Genomic DNA, 21,263 nt, shown 5'->3' with positions numbered 1-21,263 from the left:
CGGCACTATTCACGTAATTGTGCACAATGATGTTGCGTTGGTACCCACAGATTGACCGGTCATTCTGCACAACACTATAACATATAGTTAGGCTCTCAAAAGCTTTGGTTTTCTGCACAAAATGAAGTTCTGGTGTAGGTCTTCCTTTGCCGATTAACTCCAACTTCTCATTAAAAGTTAACCGGAATCAGAATCAGATTTATTCGCCATGAAGTTTGCACTGACAAGGAATTTGATTTGGCAGGAAGGTGCATACAATAAACATATAGGAATCTTAAAATAGGAATTAAATATGTGGACTAACTATACTAAAACTAGCAGTAATAAGTGGAATATACTAAAATAGAATAAAAGTGGGCATAAAATAAAATATAAGTTGACAAATTACAATATAAAATACAATATAAAATAGAAATATTACAGAAATTGAATGTAGTGCAAAGTAAAACGTTTTAAGACATGAAGTCATTAGAGTCAGTGTGAGCTCTTGGCCTTGTTGAGGAGGCCAACAGCGGAAGGGAAGAAACTGTTTGTGTGGCGTGAGGTTTTGGTCCTGATGGACCGCAGCCTTCTGCCGGAGGGGAGTGTTTGAAACAGGGAGTGACCAGGGTGGGAGGAGTCCGCCACAATCTTCTTCGCCCGTCTCAGGGTCCTCGAGGTGTGCAGGTCCTCGAGGGAAGGCAGATTGCAGCCAATCACCTTCTCTGCAGAGCCGGTGATACGCTGCAGCCTGCTCTTGTCCTTGGCAGTGGCAGCAGCGTACCAGATGGTGATGGAGGAGGTGAGGATAGACTCAATGATGGCTGTGTAGAAGTGCACTATCATTGTCTTTGGCAGGTTGAATTTCTTCAGCTGCCGCAGGAAGTACATCCTCTGTTGTTCTTTCTTGGTGAGGGAACTGATGTTCAGTTCCCACTTGAGGTCCTGGGAGAGGATAGTACCCAGGAAGCGGAAGGACTCCACAGTGTTGACTGGGGAGTCACACAGGGTGATGGGGGTGAGTGGGGCTGTGTTCTTCCTGAAGTCCACAACCATCTCCACTGTCTTGAGAGCATTGAGCTCTAGGTTGTTCTGGCTGCACCAGGTCACCAGGTTGTCCGCTTCCCACCTATAGTCGGACTCGTCTCCACCAGAGATGAGCCCAATGAGGGTGGTGTCGTCCGCAAACTTCAGGAGTTTGACGGACGGATGGCTGGAGGTGCAGCTGTTGGTGTACAGGGAGAAGAGCAGAGGAGAAAGGACGCAGCCCTGGGGAGATCCAGTGCTGATGGACCGGGAATCAGAGACTTGTGTTCCCAGCTTAACGCACTGCTTCCTGTCAGACAGGAAGTCTGTGATCCACATGCAGGTGGAATCAGGCACGTTCAGCTGGGAGAGCTTGTCCTGAAGCAGAGCGGGGATGATGGCGTTGAAGGCAGAGCTGAAGTCCACAAACAGGATCCTGGCGTAGGATGCTGGGGAGTCCAGGTGCTGTAGGGTGAAGTGGAGGGCCAAATTAACTGCAGCATCCACAGACCTGTTGGCTCTCTAGGCAAACTGCAGGGGGTCCAGTAGAGGGTCAGTGATGGATTTAAGGTGTGCCAGCACCAGGCGCTCAAAAGACTTCATTACCACAGAGGTCAGGGCGACGGGTCTGTAGTCATCATGTCCAGTTGGCCTGGGCTTTTTGGGCACAGGGATGATGGTGGAGGATTTGAGACAGACTGGCACATGGCATGTCTCCAGGGAGGTGTTAAAGATGTAGGGAGACAGCTGGTCAGCGCAGTTAACCTAGAAAATGGCGCATTACAAATATGAAACAATGTCCTCCTCACTTGCGGGAACGTTTCATAAAGTTAGCGATAACAAGGCCCATCCATTTAGAGGGAAGATATGATTGGTCAATTTTACTGTCAATTTAAATTTGTCTTTCATTGAATTTCCATCAAGCGGCCCTCTGTAAAATTCATAGCTGGATCACCAATCACAGAGCTAGCTGCATAGCATTTTCCTCCCAACAACGGAGGCAGCAAAATTCTGATAGGGTGACAAAACAGGATTTTTTCATTTAACTCTTCACATTACAACATAAACTGAATAGGGCAGGATTGAAGGTTTTATTTAAGAAACATTGTTCATTTATGGATTGATAAAATACAATTATAACAGATTACTTTTAAAATATATATTTTTATAATATATTAGGCCCTCTCTGAGGGCCTAGAGAGCCCTGACGGTTCCCCACTGTAATATTTATAAGGATTTAATTTGTAATGCACTTTACATTTAGCAAAATCTCAAAGTGCTACAGGTTAAAAACAAGAAAGGGCGCAAATAGTGACAGTTTTCCACTCTGCCGACTTTCTTTTGTCGCCAATACCTGATGACAGGCCGCCAAACAGGACACATTTTCTCGCCTCCACCTCTGTCAGAACCTCGATCTCACAGTCACTGTATTTCTTCGAATAAACGCTGCAGGGTTTAACGTTCATTTTTGGTGCGGCGTTTATTCGAGGCTAATTTCGGGCATTGTACTGTAATCTTTCATTGTTTGAACTGGTAAACCGTGAATACATCTTTCAGGCTGTTTTCGGAAGATTCGATATGCACCAACTACTTAACACAGAACTTGAACCATAATCGGGCCATGAACAGTGCAATGTAGTCAGGACAAAAATACTGGGTGATAAAAAACATATCTAGGATAAGTCAAGAAAGCAGGATCCTGGAATTTGATCAAGTGGGAATATTTATTTTATCTTCTTCACTGCAGTGAAATAACCAGCGCTCGACGCTTCTAATGATTAACACAAAACAACATGTGATGCCAAGTATCTCCACCAGAGCTTTCCAGGTTTACCAACATTCAGATACGCGGATCTTCTTCAACTATCTTCAGATTTCAATGTATGACACGTCATTTGAAAGCTTACAATCTGCACATTCACAATCTGTAAAAAAAGAAGAAATGACCTTGACCGGCAACGTTCCCTTTTCATTGGACCCTGTCACATATCCACTACAGTGCATCCGGAAAGTATTCACAGTCCTTTACTTTTTCCACATGTTGTTACAGCGATGTTCCAAAATGGATTAAATAATATTTTCCCTATAAATTCTATACACAATAACCCATTATGATAAGGTGAAAACGTTTTTTAGGAAATGTTTGCAAATCTATATTTTTATTTTACATTTTTACTTAAAATTGAGTTCAGGTGCACACTATTTCCACTTATCATCCTTGAGATGTTTCTACTACATTGGACATGATTTGGAAGTCCCACAGACCTCCTAGACAGGATTGTATCAAGGCACAGATCTGTAATTTCTGCAGCATTGAGTAGCACAGTGACCTCCATCATCCGTAAATGGAAGAGGTTTGGAACCATCAGGACCTTTCCTCGAGTTGGCAGCCCGGCCAAACTGAGCGACCAGGGGAGGAAGGGCCTTAGTCAGGGAGGTGACCAAGAATCCGATGGTCACTCTGACAGCGCTCCAGCGCTGTGAAGAGGGGATAACCTTCCAGAAGAAAAAACATCTCTGCAGCACTCCACAAATCAGGCCTGTATGGCAGAGTGGCCAGACGGAAGCCATTCCTCCGTAAAAGGCACATGACAGCCTGCTTGGAGTTTGTACAGCAATGTACAGAGACAGTCTGGATGAAAACCTGCTCTAGAGCGCTCTGGACCTCAGACGAAGGAGGTCCAACTGGACAAAGACCCTGAGCACACAGCCTTTATAACAAAGGAGTGACGTTGGGACAACTCTGTGAATGTCCAGCCTGGCCCAGCCTTGAACACGATTGAACATCTCTGGAGATATCTGAAAATGTATGTTTACTGACGCCCCCTCCTCCAAGCTGGAGCTGATGTGTGCCAAGCTTGTAGCATCATACTCAAAAAGACTTAAGGCTGTAATTGCTGCCAAAGGTGAGCACAGGGTTCTTAAATTCGTGCAAATCAGCAAAATTGAATTTTGAATATTTTTTTAATTTTAATCCATTTTGGAAGAAGAATGTAAAATGACAAAATGTGAAAAAAGCGAAGCGCTGTGAATACTTTCCAGATGCACTGTATATCACTTTAATGCAATATGTGGATGTCAGTTTGGATTATAGTGTTTTCTAAATGAATAACGTTTGATGACAACTTAATTTGTTCTAAACTATAGTACATGTTTTAATTGTGCTTTGCTCCCATCTCACAATGTTTTGCTTTCGATTCTACTAGAAATACTGCGTGTCATATTTTGATCAAATTACGTTGTTCTCGGCCTCTGTGCAGCTCATGCGACAGGCTGCACGTGTCTTTTCATGTACCATGGACCGAACACGGAAACACCGCACTCGCTCTAGAGGGCTGGCGTCATCAGACACAGCGGCATCTTCATGGCCCTTATATATCTACTTCCCCATATAAGTTTAATACCACAGACCTTGCCCCCCACCAGATACTACACTACGCTAATATAGCTTTGGATGTTAGTGTAAAAGTAAAAATAGAGTTTCGAAAGATAGGGGAAACAGCGTGCAGGCTGTGTGCCTCCAGTCGGACAATTACAGCTCTGGAGGAGTCTTCGTTGCTGAATGTAGGTCAGCTGTGTGTCTATGGCGACTACGGTTGCAAATGAGATTTGATTACGCATAGAGATATGCACACACCGCCGGCACAGTACTGCAAAAACACCCTCATAGCACAATTCAGCAAACACGTATACACACACCACTGTGGCCTCGCCTATGTTTAGAGCAGAGAAGAATTAATGAGTAGACATACTCTAACATAATGTTTGAGTATATGTCTGTCTCATGTTTTCTCTTCCTCTGTGTGTGTCTGGGCACATGCACACGTGTGTGGGGACACAATATAACACAAGCAACGTCTATTTTCAAACAACTCTGCCATGGTTTTGAGGGTTGGATGGTGGAGGTTGGATGAGTATTGTTGGTAGACTTATGTTAACGTCAGAGAGACTGCTCTCAGCATGATTTTGCAACTAGCCAGAGGTTTTTACTTTATGCTGTGTCTGAGGAGTGAGCCCACTTCAGTCAGAAAGCAAGAGAGAGGGGGAAATGGGAGAGTGGGAGAGTAGAAGAGGTGGAGAGATCTTCTAAGAAGACAGGCTTATCTATTTGCTGTCTGGGGTAATATGTAAAGGATTTCTTGTGGGCGCAAGGGGTTCTGTCATTCCTATTTGGCTGGCACTTTGATCTACAGGAATGCATTCTCTTTGGGGATGACACTGGTTGAAAGACTACAGAGAGCTTAAATCAAAGGCTAATGCAGCATGTATGCCTTTACTGTCAAAAATCAGGAAACCCCAGGCTACAAGAACACTGATAACTTGGGCTTTCTATCAAATGGCATTATATGTGTGTGTTTGTTGCATTATGTACATTATGTTCTGAATGTGGTTTCCGTTTCCGTATTGGAGGGCATTTTCACACAGTCAGGTGGATATAGTGTGTAAGGAGGTTTTGCAGAATAAATAAAAGGGATTATTCTGGGATTATCCGTAGCAGAGGAACCAAAGAGGAAAGTTTAGGAATTATTGATGGTCGCTAAATGTAACAATGCACAGGTTCTTCTAGCCAAGGCCTGGTCTGTGTCTTGTGTGTCCTATCAGTAATTACTGTACTGGGATGTTCCGGTGCTTGAGTTTGAGCAAAAATTATGGTGAGTGACAGAAAGGGCTGTATTGGACAGTGTAACATGCAGAAGGACTGTGGTTGACTGTCGTAACATGGATGCCTGAGTAGAGAAGCACAGAGAGAGAAAGAGAGAGCAAACTGGACAGATTGTTCAAGAACAGGGCTCCAGAGAGTGCCAACAAATGGAAGTTGCTTCAAAGCAAGGGGGTCAGCGCCCTAAGCGGCGTGACATGACGGAAGTACCCTGCATGGCCTTGTGGGTAACTAATACATGTTTTTGTTTCAGGAGACAACAAAGACAGCAGGGGGTAGGAGGGGGAGGCGGTGGAAGGATCCAGAATCCTCTGCAGCATCTGCAGCAGTTGCCACAGCAACATCACAATCAACAACAGCAGCAGCAACCTTCATCACAACTACAACACCAGCCCCAGCAGCCGATTGCAGGGCAATCTGGGGGCAATGGTTGCCGACCTCCTAGGGAACAACATGGACGCCAGTACCAGAGCTATGGTGGGCAGCGCCCGGTACCATCCCACCATGGCTATAGCCTGAACCGTCGCTGGCACAACAACCAGAAACCGCACACTGGGCCTAGCCCTGGGCAGGGACAGCCCCCCATAGCGGGTGACAAGGGTACACCCTTTAAAAACACCAAAGAAAAAAAGACTGAAAATGTGTTATTCGAGGAATCCAAGCCGGACCCTGCTAGCAAGAAGGCCCTAAGTGAAGATCCTAGGTCTTGTACAAAACCAGACCAGACGGTCAATCATAATGAGAGTGGTAGCCCCAACCAGGGAACAATGGGGAGTGTGTCGACAAGGGAGGGCCAGGCAGACGGCCCCAGGGTCAATCTGTTGCAGTCGTCCAAGGACAGGCTGAGGAAGAGACTAAAAAACAAGGTGAAGGTCCTTACTGTCATTTGAGGTTAAAATCAAGCAGGTTGCTGTTCAGGCACACACACACAACCCCATATAGTCTTTAAGGGTCTAGTCCAATAGGTAGTGGTCTGATTCCCAAAAGATGAACAGTGGTGGCTGGAATGGGATGTGTGAGGCATATGGGATAGAGGAGCTGAAGCAGCAGCCTTTGATGTGTTTTGCTGTTGGTGCTGCTGGCTCCCATACTGCTGCTCTCAACTCAACACTCTGGACTACTCCCTGTCACTAACTTAAGCCTACTGGGATGTTGTCAGTCAGACATGCGCAAATTCCTAAATATACACACAGGCAGGCACCTCATCCACATAACAATGCAGGCACAAATTTCATCCACACAAACACTACACTGTCGAAAGACTCAAAGCCAGGGATTGGCTCCACATCTTCAGTCATCCACCAAAAAATGATGGGGCAATGTTGCTAGTACAGCGATATTCTGGGATGGGATGCTATGTGGTTCCTGTGTGAGTTTGGGTCCTGGAGAGTGATATTAAGGCCCGCTCAGTCCTTTGTGTTGAAGTTTAAAGGCAGAATCATTTGACTACTTTAGCAGACAGACCATAGGGCAACCTGAAGGAATACGTCCTAACCTATTGATTTGAGTATCCTATTGATTTGTTGGCAATAAATGTTTCGTGCCAATACTACGATGTATGATTTTTTAAGTAGAGTAGACCAACATAGTTAAAGTGATGAAGCACGGTAGGTTTGGTTTACAACAACTTGCTAAAAATTCCATTGCAAATTACCACAAACAGAATTGCATTGGCTCTAATACGCCATAGTTTGTCAGCTAATTTTGTATGGCTAGCAAATTAAATCACAGCTTTAAGTCTTACGTTACATCCTTCCATGCTCTGAATTCTGCATGTGTGTTTGTGCAGGAGGAGGTGTGTGTGGCAATTGAGGGGGACCCACTGCAAAACCGCATGGACAGGCTGCTGGAGATTCTCAACAGCATGAGGAACAACAGCAGTGGGGTGGAGGTCCAGCTTAGCTCTTTCCTGGAGGAGGCCCAGAGCTCAGCTCGCTCAGAGGAGATATTAGCCCAGATTGTGAGCACCATCTATGGCAAGGCTGTTAGCGACCGTAGCTTTGCTGCCACGGCTGCCAAGCTCTGTGACAAGATGGCCCTCTTCATGGTAGAGGGGACCAAGTTCAGGTCCCTACTGCTTAACATGCTCCAGGTGAGTGAGTTGTAGCGGGGTTTGCCTGTTGAAGAATAGAAAATACTTAATTTATAATCAAGTATTTAGTTAGAATGGGGCATCACCTTAATATTGGTTTTAGGACATTAAGGAAAACCTAAGTTAAGGTGTAATAATCAGTCTAATCTTAACGAATAAATTCTAAGTGTAGAGCATATCAAATAACACGAGGGATCAGAATATGCGAGTTAAAATTAAACACAATGATTTATTGGAATAAATGGTAATATAATGAACAGTAATGGAAATATGTTATTGGCTTTGGTAAGAGTTTGATGGGCTAACATATGAAACAAAACATACAATGGGTCAGATGAATGGAGCGGGTAGGGGGAGGAGAAAGTATCAAGGCCTTTGTCTAATACCGAGAATGTCTAGTTGTAAACTAACGGGAGTTAGTTTTCCGTGTAGTCTAATCAAAACACACACAATATCAATTACTTCATGCCAGTGTTACAAGTAAGAAATATAGCTTGTCGCATTTACGTTTGCTGGTGTGTTGAAGTTGTGAGTCGAAAGCGGAGTCTGTTTAAATCTTGGCTGTAGTAAACTAATCTGTGTAATCCGATCAAAAGTTTTTTTTTTGAAAGTATTTCTTTTAATCCGCGGTGAGACTGAGTTTAGTTATCTCAGTGTCACAATTTAAATTGGGTTTGGTGACTTCTGCAGAATCGTCCATAAAGTGTTGCAATCACTACAATGTTGAGTCTCAGGAGCTTGGTAAGATCCTTTTTGAATGCCTATCCATTGTCTGGACTTGTATCAGTGGACTCAGGGAGTGATTATTTGTTGTTGGTATTTATAATCAAAATAAAAGGTAAGTGTCTTGAGGCAGGTAAAACAGTTCATTAGTCAACTCCTTCACCTGGGTGCTGTTCAAATGTTCACAGATGGGTATGAAGGGGATGTAACTTTTGGATAGTGTCCTTAAAATGTTCATATCTTGCATACACTTCATAATATATCTGCACAACATTTATAAATGGTTTGGTTTGTAGTTTAAAATCATGTTGATAACAGAAAAGGAAGTTACATTAAAACATCCAATTAAATCAACACAGCATTAAAGGGAAAGCATACATTGTCACACAACAATTCCTAGTGTCCACAATCGGTATTGTCTTTGAGAGATGTTTGTAAATCCATTAAAAGTCTGTTTTGGATAAATCCTTGGTTTAATTCAGTTTTCTGGAGTAGGGAGTGGTTGAGGAAGGTGGCTATTTGACCGGGCCTTCTCCCTCCCCTGTGGAGAAGGAGATGCCAGGTCTGCTATGAACCCTTTGAGGCTCATCCAGAAAGATAATGGCATTGTATGACGCGTCATATAATGCAAAGTCGGGATCAGAAATGACCGTGTTGAAGGTTTGACTCTGTGCTACAGAGTATTGCCGGGTAGGGCCTAAAATGTATATCACAATAGAATTTTTAAGTACGTACGGCAACGATATATATCACGTACTGTTAGTTTTCTTAAAATGTGTAGTCCATTTGTTTCAATAGAAAGCAATTCTCCTTTGTGTCTATTAGATATGTCTATTGTTATGTCATAACATAGCTGAAACAATAACTGTAATCGTAAAATGCTAATAGGTTTTGTAAAGCGGATGAACATAACAAATAAACACATTTAGCATATTTACACAAGTGAAACAAATCATATTATATGACTTTGATAGTTTGCAACCATTTTGTAAATGGTAGGCTTAACCATTTATAAATATAATAAGGTAGGCCTAATAAAAGGAGACGACGGCATGGGCGGGGGCTGTTATGATCATTGGATTCACAAGTTTAACTGATTATTCTTGATCGTTCTTAGAATTTATTATAGTTAGAGACACGGAGACTACAGTGGTCCGTGACTCTTCAATTTGGCCGGCCACACTTTATTGTCCCTACTCTCTTCTCACACAACTTCCTCCTTCACAATCAAAGTCCCCCTTTTCTAATTCCTGCCTAACATTATAACAGCCCATTCAATAAAATAGCTTACAATAGCATTTCTGAAATATCGAAAGGTATACTAGAGAGGGTACTATTTCTGTGTAAATTGTGAGGTGTGCTTGCGTTGTTTTATTTTATTTTATTATATCACCTCCAAACCTATTGTTTAAACTAGTATCACACACCGTGGTTACATGGATTCAAATTACTAGCTTATTTGGACTGAAATTGAATTATCCCTTTCTTGTAAACACCTTTGTTCAAATAATGGCGGTCCGACTCCGATCCGATCGACACCTGAGATAACTTGGTCCGATAATTCGGACATTGCATGCTTGTAAATGGTGAATTGGGCTGTAAACTGGACTCTGCGTCTTTGCGCATGCTTGAGAGCATACAGCATACATTTGTTGCAACTCATTTACACTTCAGAATACTAAGAGTGAAGTGTAGAATGAAACAGTTATCTTCTCATTTCCCTAGTGCATGAGGGAATTGTGATAGGCTATATGGCAGCCTCACATAGTTGAAATAGTTGCATCAAAATGAAGAAATTGGGCAATCCTGTGTAAAAATGGTCTGACTTAAACTTCCCTAAAGTTTTTCCCTTCTTGTGATATTTTCAAGAATGTACTCATATTGCATTAATTCATTATTAAAGAACCTCCTTTGAAACAAGCTTATTCACCTGCAGTATCACAGCTGGAGTCGCGATTCAAACAGTATCATCTGCAAACTGAAAATATGCTCCCAAAAACATAAATAAGCATTTTTTCTGGAAACCTGGCTAGTTAAAGTTTACTAGAAGTGATCACTATGTGTCAGTAACAATTTCCCTAGCTGTCTGAAGACTAGGGGATCCTGGATTTCACTGGCTAACCGCGCTGTAAGTAGGGAAAAGCGCATTGAACTTTGTCAGCTTAATAATTGTTGTCTCTAATGAAAGGTGGTACTTTGAGCTATCATATCCCAAATGCAAATCCCCCATGCCTGCGCTGATGTCGGTGACACACACAGAATACCGCTGTATTACCGTACCGCCGAATACATAATTAGGCGCACTTTGCGCATCTCCTCCCTTATCTTTTTGGGAAACTCCCACTTTCCCCTGACCCTCCCGTGAATGCATATGCATGACACGGAAAAGCGGTATTTGCCCTTTTCAGTTCCCGCGACAGGCAGTCTGCGCTTTTAACTCATTGCAGCATGTTTGTACATACCTCGCCATGCTTTTACTCGCAGATTGCGAAACAAATACGCCTGAATAGGGCTCTAGAGTGAGACCAAATTTGTACGGGTGCGACTAAAATGTTTCCTAGGTCGCACCGGTGCACCTGCCTCTCCAGGAACGAAGCGTTTGTTTCTTCTTTGACGGAACTCACACTCATGGTTGGATCATATCGTGGTCTAAACTAATCAGAGACAGAGATGGGCTGTTAGTAAGTAAGACTTTATTTATATAGCACATTTCATACAGGAATTGTAGCTCAAGGTGCTTTACATAAAATCAACAAAAACAATAATACAAGTGATAAAAGTAATAGATCTAAAACATATAACAAACCAGACTAGCCGCACTCTATCTGCGGTCTCTCTAATCCGTCTTGGATCCGAGCTGCCTTGTGCAGTTTCCAAACATATAACAACCCAGACAAGCCACACTCTATCTAAGGTCTCTCAAATCCGTCTTGGATCCGAGCTGCCTCGTGCAGTTTCCAAACATATAACAAACCAGACAAGCCGCACTATCTGCGGTCTCTCGAATCCGTCTTGGATCCGAGCTGCCTTGTGCAGTTTTCAAACATATAACAAACCAGACCAATGTGTTCTCTCCTTTTAGTTTTGGTTAATAATCTAGCTGCAGAATTTTGAATGAGCTGTAGTCTTTCAGTGTTTTTTTTGGGAAGACCAGCGAAAAGTGCGTTACAGTAGTCCAGCCGGCTGGATATAAAAGCATGAATTGACTTCTCTGCATCATTTTGGTTTATGAATGGTCATACCTTTGCTATATTCCTCAGGTGAAAGAAAGCTGTTTTGGTCACTTTATTAATGTGGGAGTTGAAATTCAAATCTGAGTCCAGGATTACACCGAGACTCATCACCTCTGGTTTAAGACAGGGGGTTAAGCCTCCTAGATTCTTAGTAAGCATCTCTCTTTTGGATTTGGGGCCACATAGTAGGACTTCGGTTTTGTCTTCATTTAATTTAAGAAAGTTATCATTCATCCATTTGTTTATTGCCAACAGGCAGTTGGTAATGGAATTGATGGCCGTTGCATCGTTGGGTTCAGTGGATATATATAGTTGTGTGTCATCTGCATAGCTATCGAACTCTATGTTATGTTCTCTGATTATGTCGCCGAGTGGTAACATATAAAGAGAAAAAAGTAATGGACCTAGGCAGCTTCCTTGAGCAACCCCATAGCAGTTCTCATGTTTCTTAGAGCTATGGTCTCCTAAACTAACATAAAACTTCCTTCCTGTGATATATGATTTCATCCAGTTCAATACACTATCCGTGAACCCAATAAGCTTTTCAAGTCTATTGATTAGGATGTTGTGATCAATGGTATCAAATTCTGCACTGAGATCTAAAAGGATAAGGATAGAGACTTTATTTGCATCAGAGTTTAGTCTGAGGTCGCTAATTATTTTGGTGAGAGCAGTTGCAGTACTGAGATATTTCCTGAAACCTGGGGGCAATGGTTGCCGACCTCCTAGGGAACAACATGGACGCCAGTACCAGAGCTATGGTGGGCAGCGCCCGGTACCATCCCACCATGGCTATAGCCTGAACCGTCGCTGGCACAACAACCAGAAACCGCACACTGGGCCTAGCCCTGGGCAGGGACAGCCCCCCATAGCGGGTGACAAGGGTACACCCTTTAAAAACACTGAAAAAAGTCGAAAACACGAAAAAAAGACTGAAAATGTGTTATTCGAGGAATCCAAGCCGGACCCTGCTAGCAAGAAGGCCCTAAGTGAAGATCATAGGTCTTGTACAAAACCAGACCAGACGGTCAATCATAATGAGAGTGGTAGCCCCAACCAGGGAACAATGGGGAGTGTGTCGACAAGGGAGGGCCAGGCAGACCGCCCCAGGGTCAATCTGTTGCAGTCGTCCAAGGACAGGCTGAGGAAGAGACTAAAATACAAGGTGAAGGTCCTTACTGTCACTTGAGGTTAAAATCAAGCAGGTTGCTGTTCAGGCACACACACACAACCCCATATAGTCTTTAAGGGTCTAGTCCAATAGGTAGTGGTCTGATTCCCAAAAGATGAACAGTGGTGGCTGGAATGGGATGTGTGAGGCATATGGGATAGAGGAGCTGAAGCAGCAGCCTTTCATGTTTTTTGCTGTGTGTGCTGCTGGCTCCCATACTGCTGCTCTCAACTCAACACTCTGGACTACTCCCTGTCACTAACTTAAGCCTACTGGGATGTTGTCAGTCAGACATGCGCAAATTCCTAAATATACACACAGGCAGGCACCTCATCCACATAACAATGCAGGCCCAAATCTCATCCACACAAATACAACACTGCACACACAACACAACAAACATTCACCTAGCTCAGTGATTTTGAACAATAGTTCAGAGGAGAAAATAGCTGCGACTCCACCTTTTTTGGATTTCCTAGAAACTTGGTGGAAGCTGTAATCTGGCGGACACACTTCTATCAAAGTTGCTGTTGCCGTGTCGTTGTTTAGTCAGGTTTCTGTTAAACAGATGCAGTCTAATTAGTTTTCTTTGACCAAATCATTAACTAGAAATGTTTTGTTATTTAGTGATCTAACATTTAGAAGGGCCAGTTTCATCTGTGGGGTATTAACAGATAAAACAGGGGTTGATAAATCTGTTTGAAGAATATGGATAGTTCTGTGACTTCTAACACTAGTTTCAGGTTTGTAACCATGCATTTTACCATGCCATTTTCTGTTTGTGATGATGACCGGTATGTCTACTGAAATAGCATGGTGGCTGTCCTAGCGTAGCTTTTCTTTGGGAAAGTCTATGTCACTGAGTTGTTCCATCACAAGGGAATTCATCCGGGGGGTGCAGATCTGTGCAAGGCCCATGTCTTTGCAGGAGGCTGTTTGAATGTTCTGTTCTGTTCCATGGGAAGTTGTTTGGGATGCGTCAGTCAGCTTAGACACAACAGGGATAGGGGGAGCAACTTGATTTGTGGTCAGGAGCACGTGACTGATGTTTTCTGTTAGTAGTTGAGATCCTCTACGGTTAGGGTGGAGTCCGTCAGCTTGAAAACGGTCTGCACAGTTCCAGAACACATTGAAATTATCGATAAATCTTAGTTTGTGTGCCAGACAGACAGATGCCAACCATGTGTTGAAAGATAGTAGTCGACTGAAGGCTTCTTTTCCTCTTCGAAAGCATGCAATTGGTCCACTGATGAATACATCTTGATATCTGTTGAGTAAGTTCAGTAGCTGGGTGAAATGTTTTTTATGTATCTCAGTGCCAGTTTTCTTGTGTAGGATATCGTAGGGTGGGTCTTTGCCTCTGATTGGCTGTGGTCCAGATATTCCTGTAGGCCTACACTGCTCCGTGCTGCGTGATTGAAATTACGACCTGAGCACCAGAGAATCAGTTATGGCAGACCTGGGCATTGTATGGCCCGCTGGCCACAACCGGACCACAGGCTGTCCCAATCCGGCCCGCGTGAGGTAAATAAAAAATAAAAAATAATTAAATGTGTTGAGCTGTAGTAAATATGTAGTCCTGAAAGACTAGTGATCAGGCGATTTACAAATGTGCGCTTGCGTAACCTCACCGACAGGAGCCATCGAAAATGAAAAACGAAAGGTTGATACAGAATGTAGAGTTTTTAACAAGACATGGACTTCTATGTATCTGTTTACTGAGGTCAAAGTCAAAGCTGTGTTCTTAGTTTTGGAGAACAGGTCAATGTGTTGAAGGATTATAATTTGAATCGGCACAAACCGACAAAAGAAAAAAACGAACGCGGACATAATAAGAACTTGACTGATTCAGTGGGCGCCGTCTGATGGTTAATGGTTTGCTAGTTAAACTGCAGGTCCCTGATCATCACCTGTCAGTTGTCCTTTGCATATCCACGTCAGACATTCAGCCAGATTTCAATGCACTTGTTGAAGCCCACTGAAGTGGAGTGAGAGACAAGGCGAGTTTATACGGCTGTTTGCGCGTCAATGTTGCTTCACTCCGTTAACCTGCGCGTCTTCCGTTAATGTTTACAACGTTAGATTGGCTACTTGTTTGGCGTTGCCTTTTCAGCGTGAGATATACAAGGTGTGCCGTGAGAGCGTGACAAATGGTTGAAATGCGTGTGTCACACGGCGAAACCGTGAGAGTTGGCAGCTCTGCAAATAAAATGAAATCCTGATGGGATGATTATTTTAGTTTTTACTGTTACTTTGATAGTCTTTTCCTAGTTGACCAACATGTAAAATATTTACATAAACATTTACAGAATATCCTTATTTTTCTGGTAACTTGTAGCAGCTAATCAAAATATATACTTTACTGCTTTTTACAATGGGGGGAAATTAATAGTGAGCAGAATTAAGTTCAAGTTATTGTTGATGCGGCCCTCCAACACATTTCAAGTTTCTCTTGTGGCATCTTGTCAAAATTAATTGTCTACCCCTGAGTTACGGAGCTGGGCCATGGAGCTAAGCTGTTGGCCATCTGAAGGGCATGCGAAAGCAAGGGTGGACCCGCTATAATAATAATTGAGCCATGAAATGTTAGGTCAGTAGCACTTTCTATTTTGAAATGTTTTATTTTGCTTGCAATGTTTTAGTTTGGCAGCTCAGTGAAGCACTGATCACAAGATTGTTATTTTTATATACAGTTTAATTGGGCTTCAAATATATTAGTAATAATATTTAGCTACACCTTATTCTTGTTTAAGATAATTTACATAATATATTTGTATGTATATGGAGCCAGATAAAAAGGTGACTTTGAAATTGTGGCGTACCAGTGCAACCAAGGGAAAAAGTTAGCCTGGAGCCCTGCTGAAGTGGGCGCAAAAGCGTTAGTACATGAGGCCCTATGTGTTTACTGATGTAAAAACTGTCTGGACATTGCCAATGTGCACACAAACACCAAATCAACTATGACATCATAATCACCAGCTGCATCAGACATGGGCACTATTTCCAACCACTTTAGCCTCTATGGTCTGTTTCTTGAGGCATGGATTTAGCGATCTACAAACAAGCATACGACAGGAACAATGTTTGTACAAATGGAGTCTCCCCAGTCAGTTGTTGTGTCTTATTTATGCAAACGTGATACAGAAAAATATAAGACAATTTTACACCATTGCATAGCACAAAGGAGAAAATACAAATGTTATTGTAAACACAGCAAACACCCCTTAGGCAGAACTGTACATGCAAGCGCCGTATGGTGAATTAGGCCAACAATTATGATAACTGGCTCAACTATGGTGCATGTAATGACTTATGTTTTGTACTTTTATTTTTATAAGTTATCGAACTTCTAATGGTGCCCTTGTCAATTTGTTTAAAGTAATGAGAAATTGCTTTTATGATCTGCATAGGTGACTAGAATAGGTGATGTGGAGGTTGAACGAGTTTGTCAGGGATGACAGATAATTGGGTGTGCTTGTTCGGCAAGGGTCCAACCTTTGTTGTCTCACATATATATTATTATTTATTTTCCCACCCTAAGGCTTTGTAAATGTTTGCACTACATACACAATGTTGGTGCCAAACATGCAGCTAGGTATGTCTCCAGGCTGTGATATCAACACCCTGTATTTTTGTACTCCCTTCAACTGGTTTGCTCCTGCGATTCCCACACGGCAGTAGTCTAGTTAGTTAGCTAGCTTGAAGTACAATTAAAGGGGTCAGCTCCCCAATGCAGGGCTCTAGAGTGAGACCAAATGGTCGCATTTTGAGTTGTTACTGACAATAATCACTTCCAGTACACTTTTTTTGAATGAGCCATTTTCCCCTAAATAAATATAAAGCTTATTTACATTTACATTTATGCATTAAGCAGACGCTTTTATCCAAAGCGACTTCCAAGAGAGAGCTCTACAAAAGAGCATAGGTCACTGATCATAACAACGAGGTAGTCCCAAACATTGCAAGCAGCCAAAACATGAAGCATATATTGTGAAAAACTAAACAAGTGCCAAAGGGAAGACCCATAAGATCATGCAGTTATACAAGTTACAAATTAAAACAACATGAACCCCAAAAAGTGCACGACTATACCTGTAGAAGAACAGGGTATATGCAGGAATCCTGAAGTTAATTTCAATACCTTTTAAAGACTTTTTGAAGACCTTCTCAAAATATTTTAAGACCTCATTGCCACTTTAAGTTGTAATCTGCAAAAAAACTTAAACTTAATAAACAGTTGTTTATGCTTTCAGTCATTTAGCAGAAGCTACAGGCCAACTGACCTTCATCACCAAATCCAACAGCTTCCGCCGAACACAAAAAGAGAAGAAGGTATCTCTGCTGGAGATTGAAAAGCAGATAGATGCGAAGCTTACAGAAATTAAACGCTAAGGTGGTAAGTGACTGTTCAGTTAAGGTCCCGAAGACAGTAAGAAAGCACTTTTTTTTTTCTCTCATTACAACTTGGTCAGGTTGCCACCAGCTTAAGCTGGGAACACAAGTCTCTGACTCCCGGTCCATCAACACCGGATCTCCTCAGGGCTGCGTCCCTTCCCCTTTGCTCTTCTCCCTGTACACCAACAGCTGCACCTCATCCGTCTGTCAAACTCTTGAAGTTTGCGGATGACACCACCCTTATTGGGCTCATCTCTGACGGGGACGAGTCTGACTACAGGTGGGAAGCGGACAACCTGGTGACCTGGTGTAGCCAGAACAACTTAGAGCTCAATGCTCTTAAGACAGTGGAGATGGTTGTGGACTTCGGGAAGAACACAGCCCCACTCACCCCCATCACCCTGAGTGACTCCCCAGTCAGCACTGTGGAGTCCTTCCACTTCCTGGGCGCCATCCTCTCCCAGGATCTCAAGTGGGAACTGAACATCAGCTCCCTCACCAAAAACGAACAACAGAGGATGTACTTCCTACGGCAGCTGAAGAAATTAAACCTGCCAAAGACAATGATGGTGCACTTCTACACAGCCATCATTGAGTCCATCCTCACTTCTTCTATCACCATCTGGTACGCTGCTGCCACCGCCAAGGACAAGAGCAGACTGCAGCGTATCATCCGCACTGCTGAGAAGGTGATCGGCTGCAATCTGCCTTCCCTCGAGGATCTGCACACCTCGAGGTCCCTGAGGCGGGCGAGGAAGATTGTGGCCGACCCCTCCCACCCTGGACACTCCCTGTTCCAGCTACTCCCCTCCGGCAGAAGGCTGCGGTCCATCAAGACCAAAACCTCACGCCACAAGAACAGTTTCTTCCCATCCGCTGTTGGCCTCTTTAACAAGGCCAAGGACTCACACTGACTTTAAATCACAATCTGCACAATGACACCCTGCACATTTCAATTTGCACTATTGTATCGTTTGCACTATCTGTATTTTTAGGTTAGATTGTAAATTAGGGCTACTTATATTTTATTTTGTATTCCCCTTAGTATAACTAGCTCGACCCCCCTTAGTATTAGCTAGACTTTGCTCCTTTTGTATAGTTAGTCCACATATTTAAGTTTCAATATTCCTATATGTTTAATGAATGCACCTCCCTGCCAAAGTAAATTCCTTGTTTGTGCAAACATTCATGGTGAATAAAATCCGTCTGATTCTATTCTCTCTCACTAGCCTCTGAAGGGGACAGAAGTGTGTGTGTCAAACACAAAGAGAAAGCACTTGTTATGCAAATGTTGTTTTATAAACCTGTTTAAATGTGAAATTGTTTTTTTTGATTAATGGTCAAAGAGTTAGTTTCCAACTCAACATTTTGTTAAATTTTGCACTAAAAAAGAGAAAGCAATGTGTGCACTAGCTGGATGCTACTACATACTAAAGCTCTTATTGATGTGTCAGTGTTATGAATGCCTGTCAACCAGGGGGGTGTTCCATCAACATCGCTAACGCAAGTCGCGCTAACACGAATAAGTCTCACTTGGGTAAACGTCAACTTAGACTTAAGCCTCAAGCCGTCCCACTAACGTTCCGTTCCACTAACAAGCAACGCTAATTCAAGCTAGACCTCAATAAGCTTAGACTCTGCAGCCCAGATCAGGCGATAGTCGAAAAGAGGAGTTATGTCGCAAAAAGCAAAGCGTAAAGCAGCAGAGAGGTGTTGTTTCAGCAGCGTAAATAGTTTTTTTGAGTTTTTTGGGAGTAAAACGTTTTTTGGGAGTAAAAAGAATTGCCGCAATTACCATGGCAAGGGAGACAACTTGTCAAACCATTATGACCGTTAACATGCGTAAATTGTAGACCTACCAAATCGACTTAACATATATATATGCATTTAGGCCTACTGATAATTAGCGTAATTTGATGAGCTGTCTGAAACCGTTCTGATAGTAGGCTAGCCTATGGCCAATATTCTCAACAGGAGATAAAAATAATATTAGCCCAAAAGGGAACGTGGCAGCAATCGAAAATTGTAGGATAAAATTCAAAACACTGAAGAAAGCCATGGTTAATTGCACTTGATGTGGGCTAATAATGTTTTAAATTACTTCAAAATAACTTTGCCACACACATTTATTAACTGATAGGCTAAATGATGAGATTTAAGATAAAAGGGAAAGATAACCATGACTAAAATAGGGATTCACAGAAATTACTAGTATTGCACAGATCCAGCATTGACTTTTTAGATCAGAAGGTGACCCAAACTGCACACTTTGTTTGGAAGAACAGTCATTAAAAATTGCTTAGCATGACTATCATTATTATATCATGAGTATTTCCAATTAACATAGTCTGCCTCCACAGATCCAGAGGGGGCTTGGACAGTGAGAGACTCAATTTGGGAAAGCATGCCCTACTGGGAACATTAGGGGAGACTGTTGGGCACAGCATCTAATTGTCTTCTTTGGAAAGGGCAACATTTGGGACACTGTCATGTAGGGGCAGCATAAAGGGCACTTCATAACAGCACCCTTTTCCATTGGAAGTAAGGGCATGGGAACAGTCCAATTTAGGCCATTATAAGGGCACCTTATAGGGTACTGTATCACATTTTCTATACTATAAAGGAACTCATTAAGACATGTTTTTACACTTATAGAGGGCACTGTCATTTATTGCGTGGGGCATCCTGGGCACTCAAGCATATTTCACAATGTGAATGGCAGACAGTAGGGCACTTGGTCTAATTTTTGCCACTCAAAGGCATTTTAGAAACACTTTCAACCATGGGGGCACCAGGCAGTCACCCCCTGAGTCTTCCACTGGGCCTGGATACACCCATGGGGACAGTATGTTGCACCTATAATATTGGGGAAGCCAGAGGAGAGGTAATATGGAGGCTTGTCAACGTATAGGCTACTTTAAACAATGAAAATACTTTATACAATTGAATAAAGAGTCTCCTTGATTCTTTGTGTTTCAAGATTACCTGAAAAACTGATGATAATATTCAGGTACTGCTTGGAGCAAAGTATACCCTTCATATTTCCTGGCATAGTTCAAGAACGTCCCACATGCAAAGACATAGACAGATGCAGACAGACTGAACAGTGTCAATGCTTGGCTACAGTGGGTAATATGCTTCCTTGTGTGTGATTCCAGCAGACTACATAGTTTAGGCATACCTACATAAACTGCAGTCCACTACCCTCCTTTCTCCTTTTATAGTCTACTCTCCTGTTTATTTATTTTCTACAAAGGATGGTAGGCTGCTCTTATGTGTACATTGCCATCCTTAAGAGTTGCTAAAGTGTTATTTTATATATATATATTTATGTATATATATATTATTTATGTTTTTTTATTTTCAAGAATGACAATTAAATCTATCTAGATGAACTATGCTGGGCCTGCTGAACCTATACTTCTTCCACAGATACTGGTCAGGGAAGCATTACTTCTGTCTCTGAAGACCCTTGGGGCTGGTGGGATAAACGCTGTTTGTATAATCTGAGCACCTTCATCCACCACAGGCTTGTCAAAGAACGGATACGCCATAATTGGTTGTAACTTGTCTTGAGACTGCTTAGTTTCTAAGGCCTTATTTTATGTCAATTAACCAATGGCTTTTGAAAACAGCTAAAGTGACATTTCTTCTTAACTTGTTAATTTAAATTAATATATTTTTTGGAGATGAACTAGGCCTAAACACGTGAATCATTCATGTCTGCACAAGTCTGAATTTACGTTTCCGAACACGGACTAAAGTGCTTTGCGCGCAGGAATTTACTCGACGGAACTGTCTTTTGAGATTCTGTTTCCGCCTGTTTGAAATTATTTGCAACACATTTTAGTTTAGCTTGACTTCTAGCCTGACACGGATCAGGCTAGTTCCGAACCTTGATTACGTAGCTAGAACTAGAATAATCCACCTTCATGGAACAAAACTCTCGCTAAAGTTAGTGAGACTTGGCGAAATAAGTCTCGC

At 42.5% G+C, this 21,263-nt stretch overlaps 1 protein-coding gene across 4 annotated transcripts in view; it reads left to right on the top strand.

Moving 5' to 3' along the window:
* Nucleotides 1–21,263, top strand: part of ctif (CBP80/20-dependent translation initiation factor) — a 152,706-nt gene that overhangs the window by 108,766 nt on the left and 22,677 nt on the right. For all 4 annotated transcript variants that reach the window (XM_047017237.1, XM_047017236.1, XM_047017235.1 and 1 more), the window contains 2 exons: nucleotides 5,919–6,531; nucleotides 7,455–7,757. In XM_047017237.1, coding sequence (XP_046873193.1) covers nucleotides 5,919–6,531; nucleotides 7,455–7,757 — 916 coding nt within the window. The remainder of the gene's footprint in view (nucleotides 1–5,918; nucleotides 6,532–7,454; nucleotides 7,758–21,263) is intronic.

The sequence above is a fragment of the Hypomesus transpacificus genome, unplaced genomic scaffold (assembly GCF_021917145.1).
Source record: "Hypomesus transpacificus isolate Combined female unplaced genomic scaffold, fHypTra1 scaffold_51, whole genome shotgun sequence".
Classification (NCBI taxonomy): domain Eukaryota; kingdom Metazoa; phylum Chordata; class Actinopteri; order Osmeriformes; family Osmeridae; genus Hypomesus; species Hypomesus transpacificus.
Note: the sequence above shows the minus strand (reverse complement) of the source record. Positions and strands in the feature narration are given on the sequence as shown.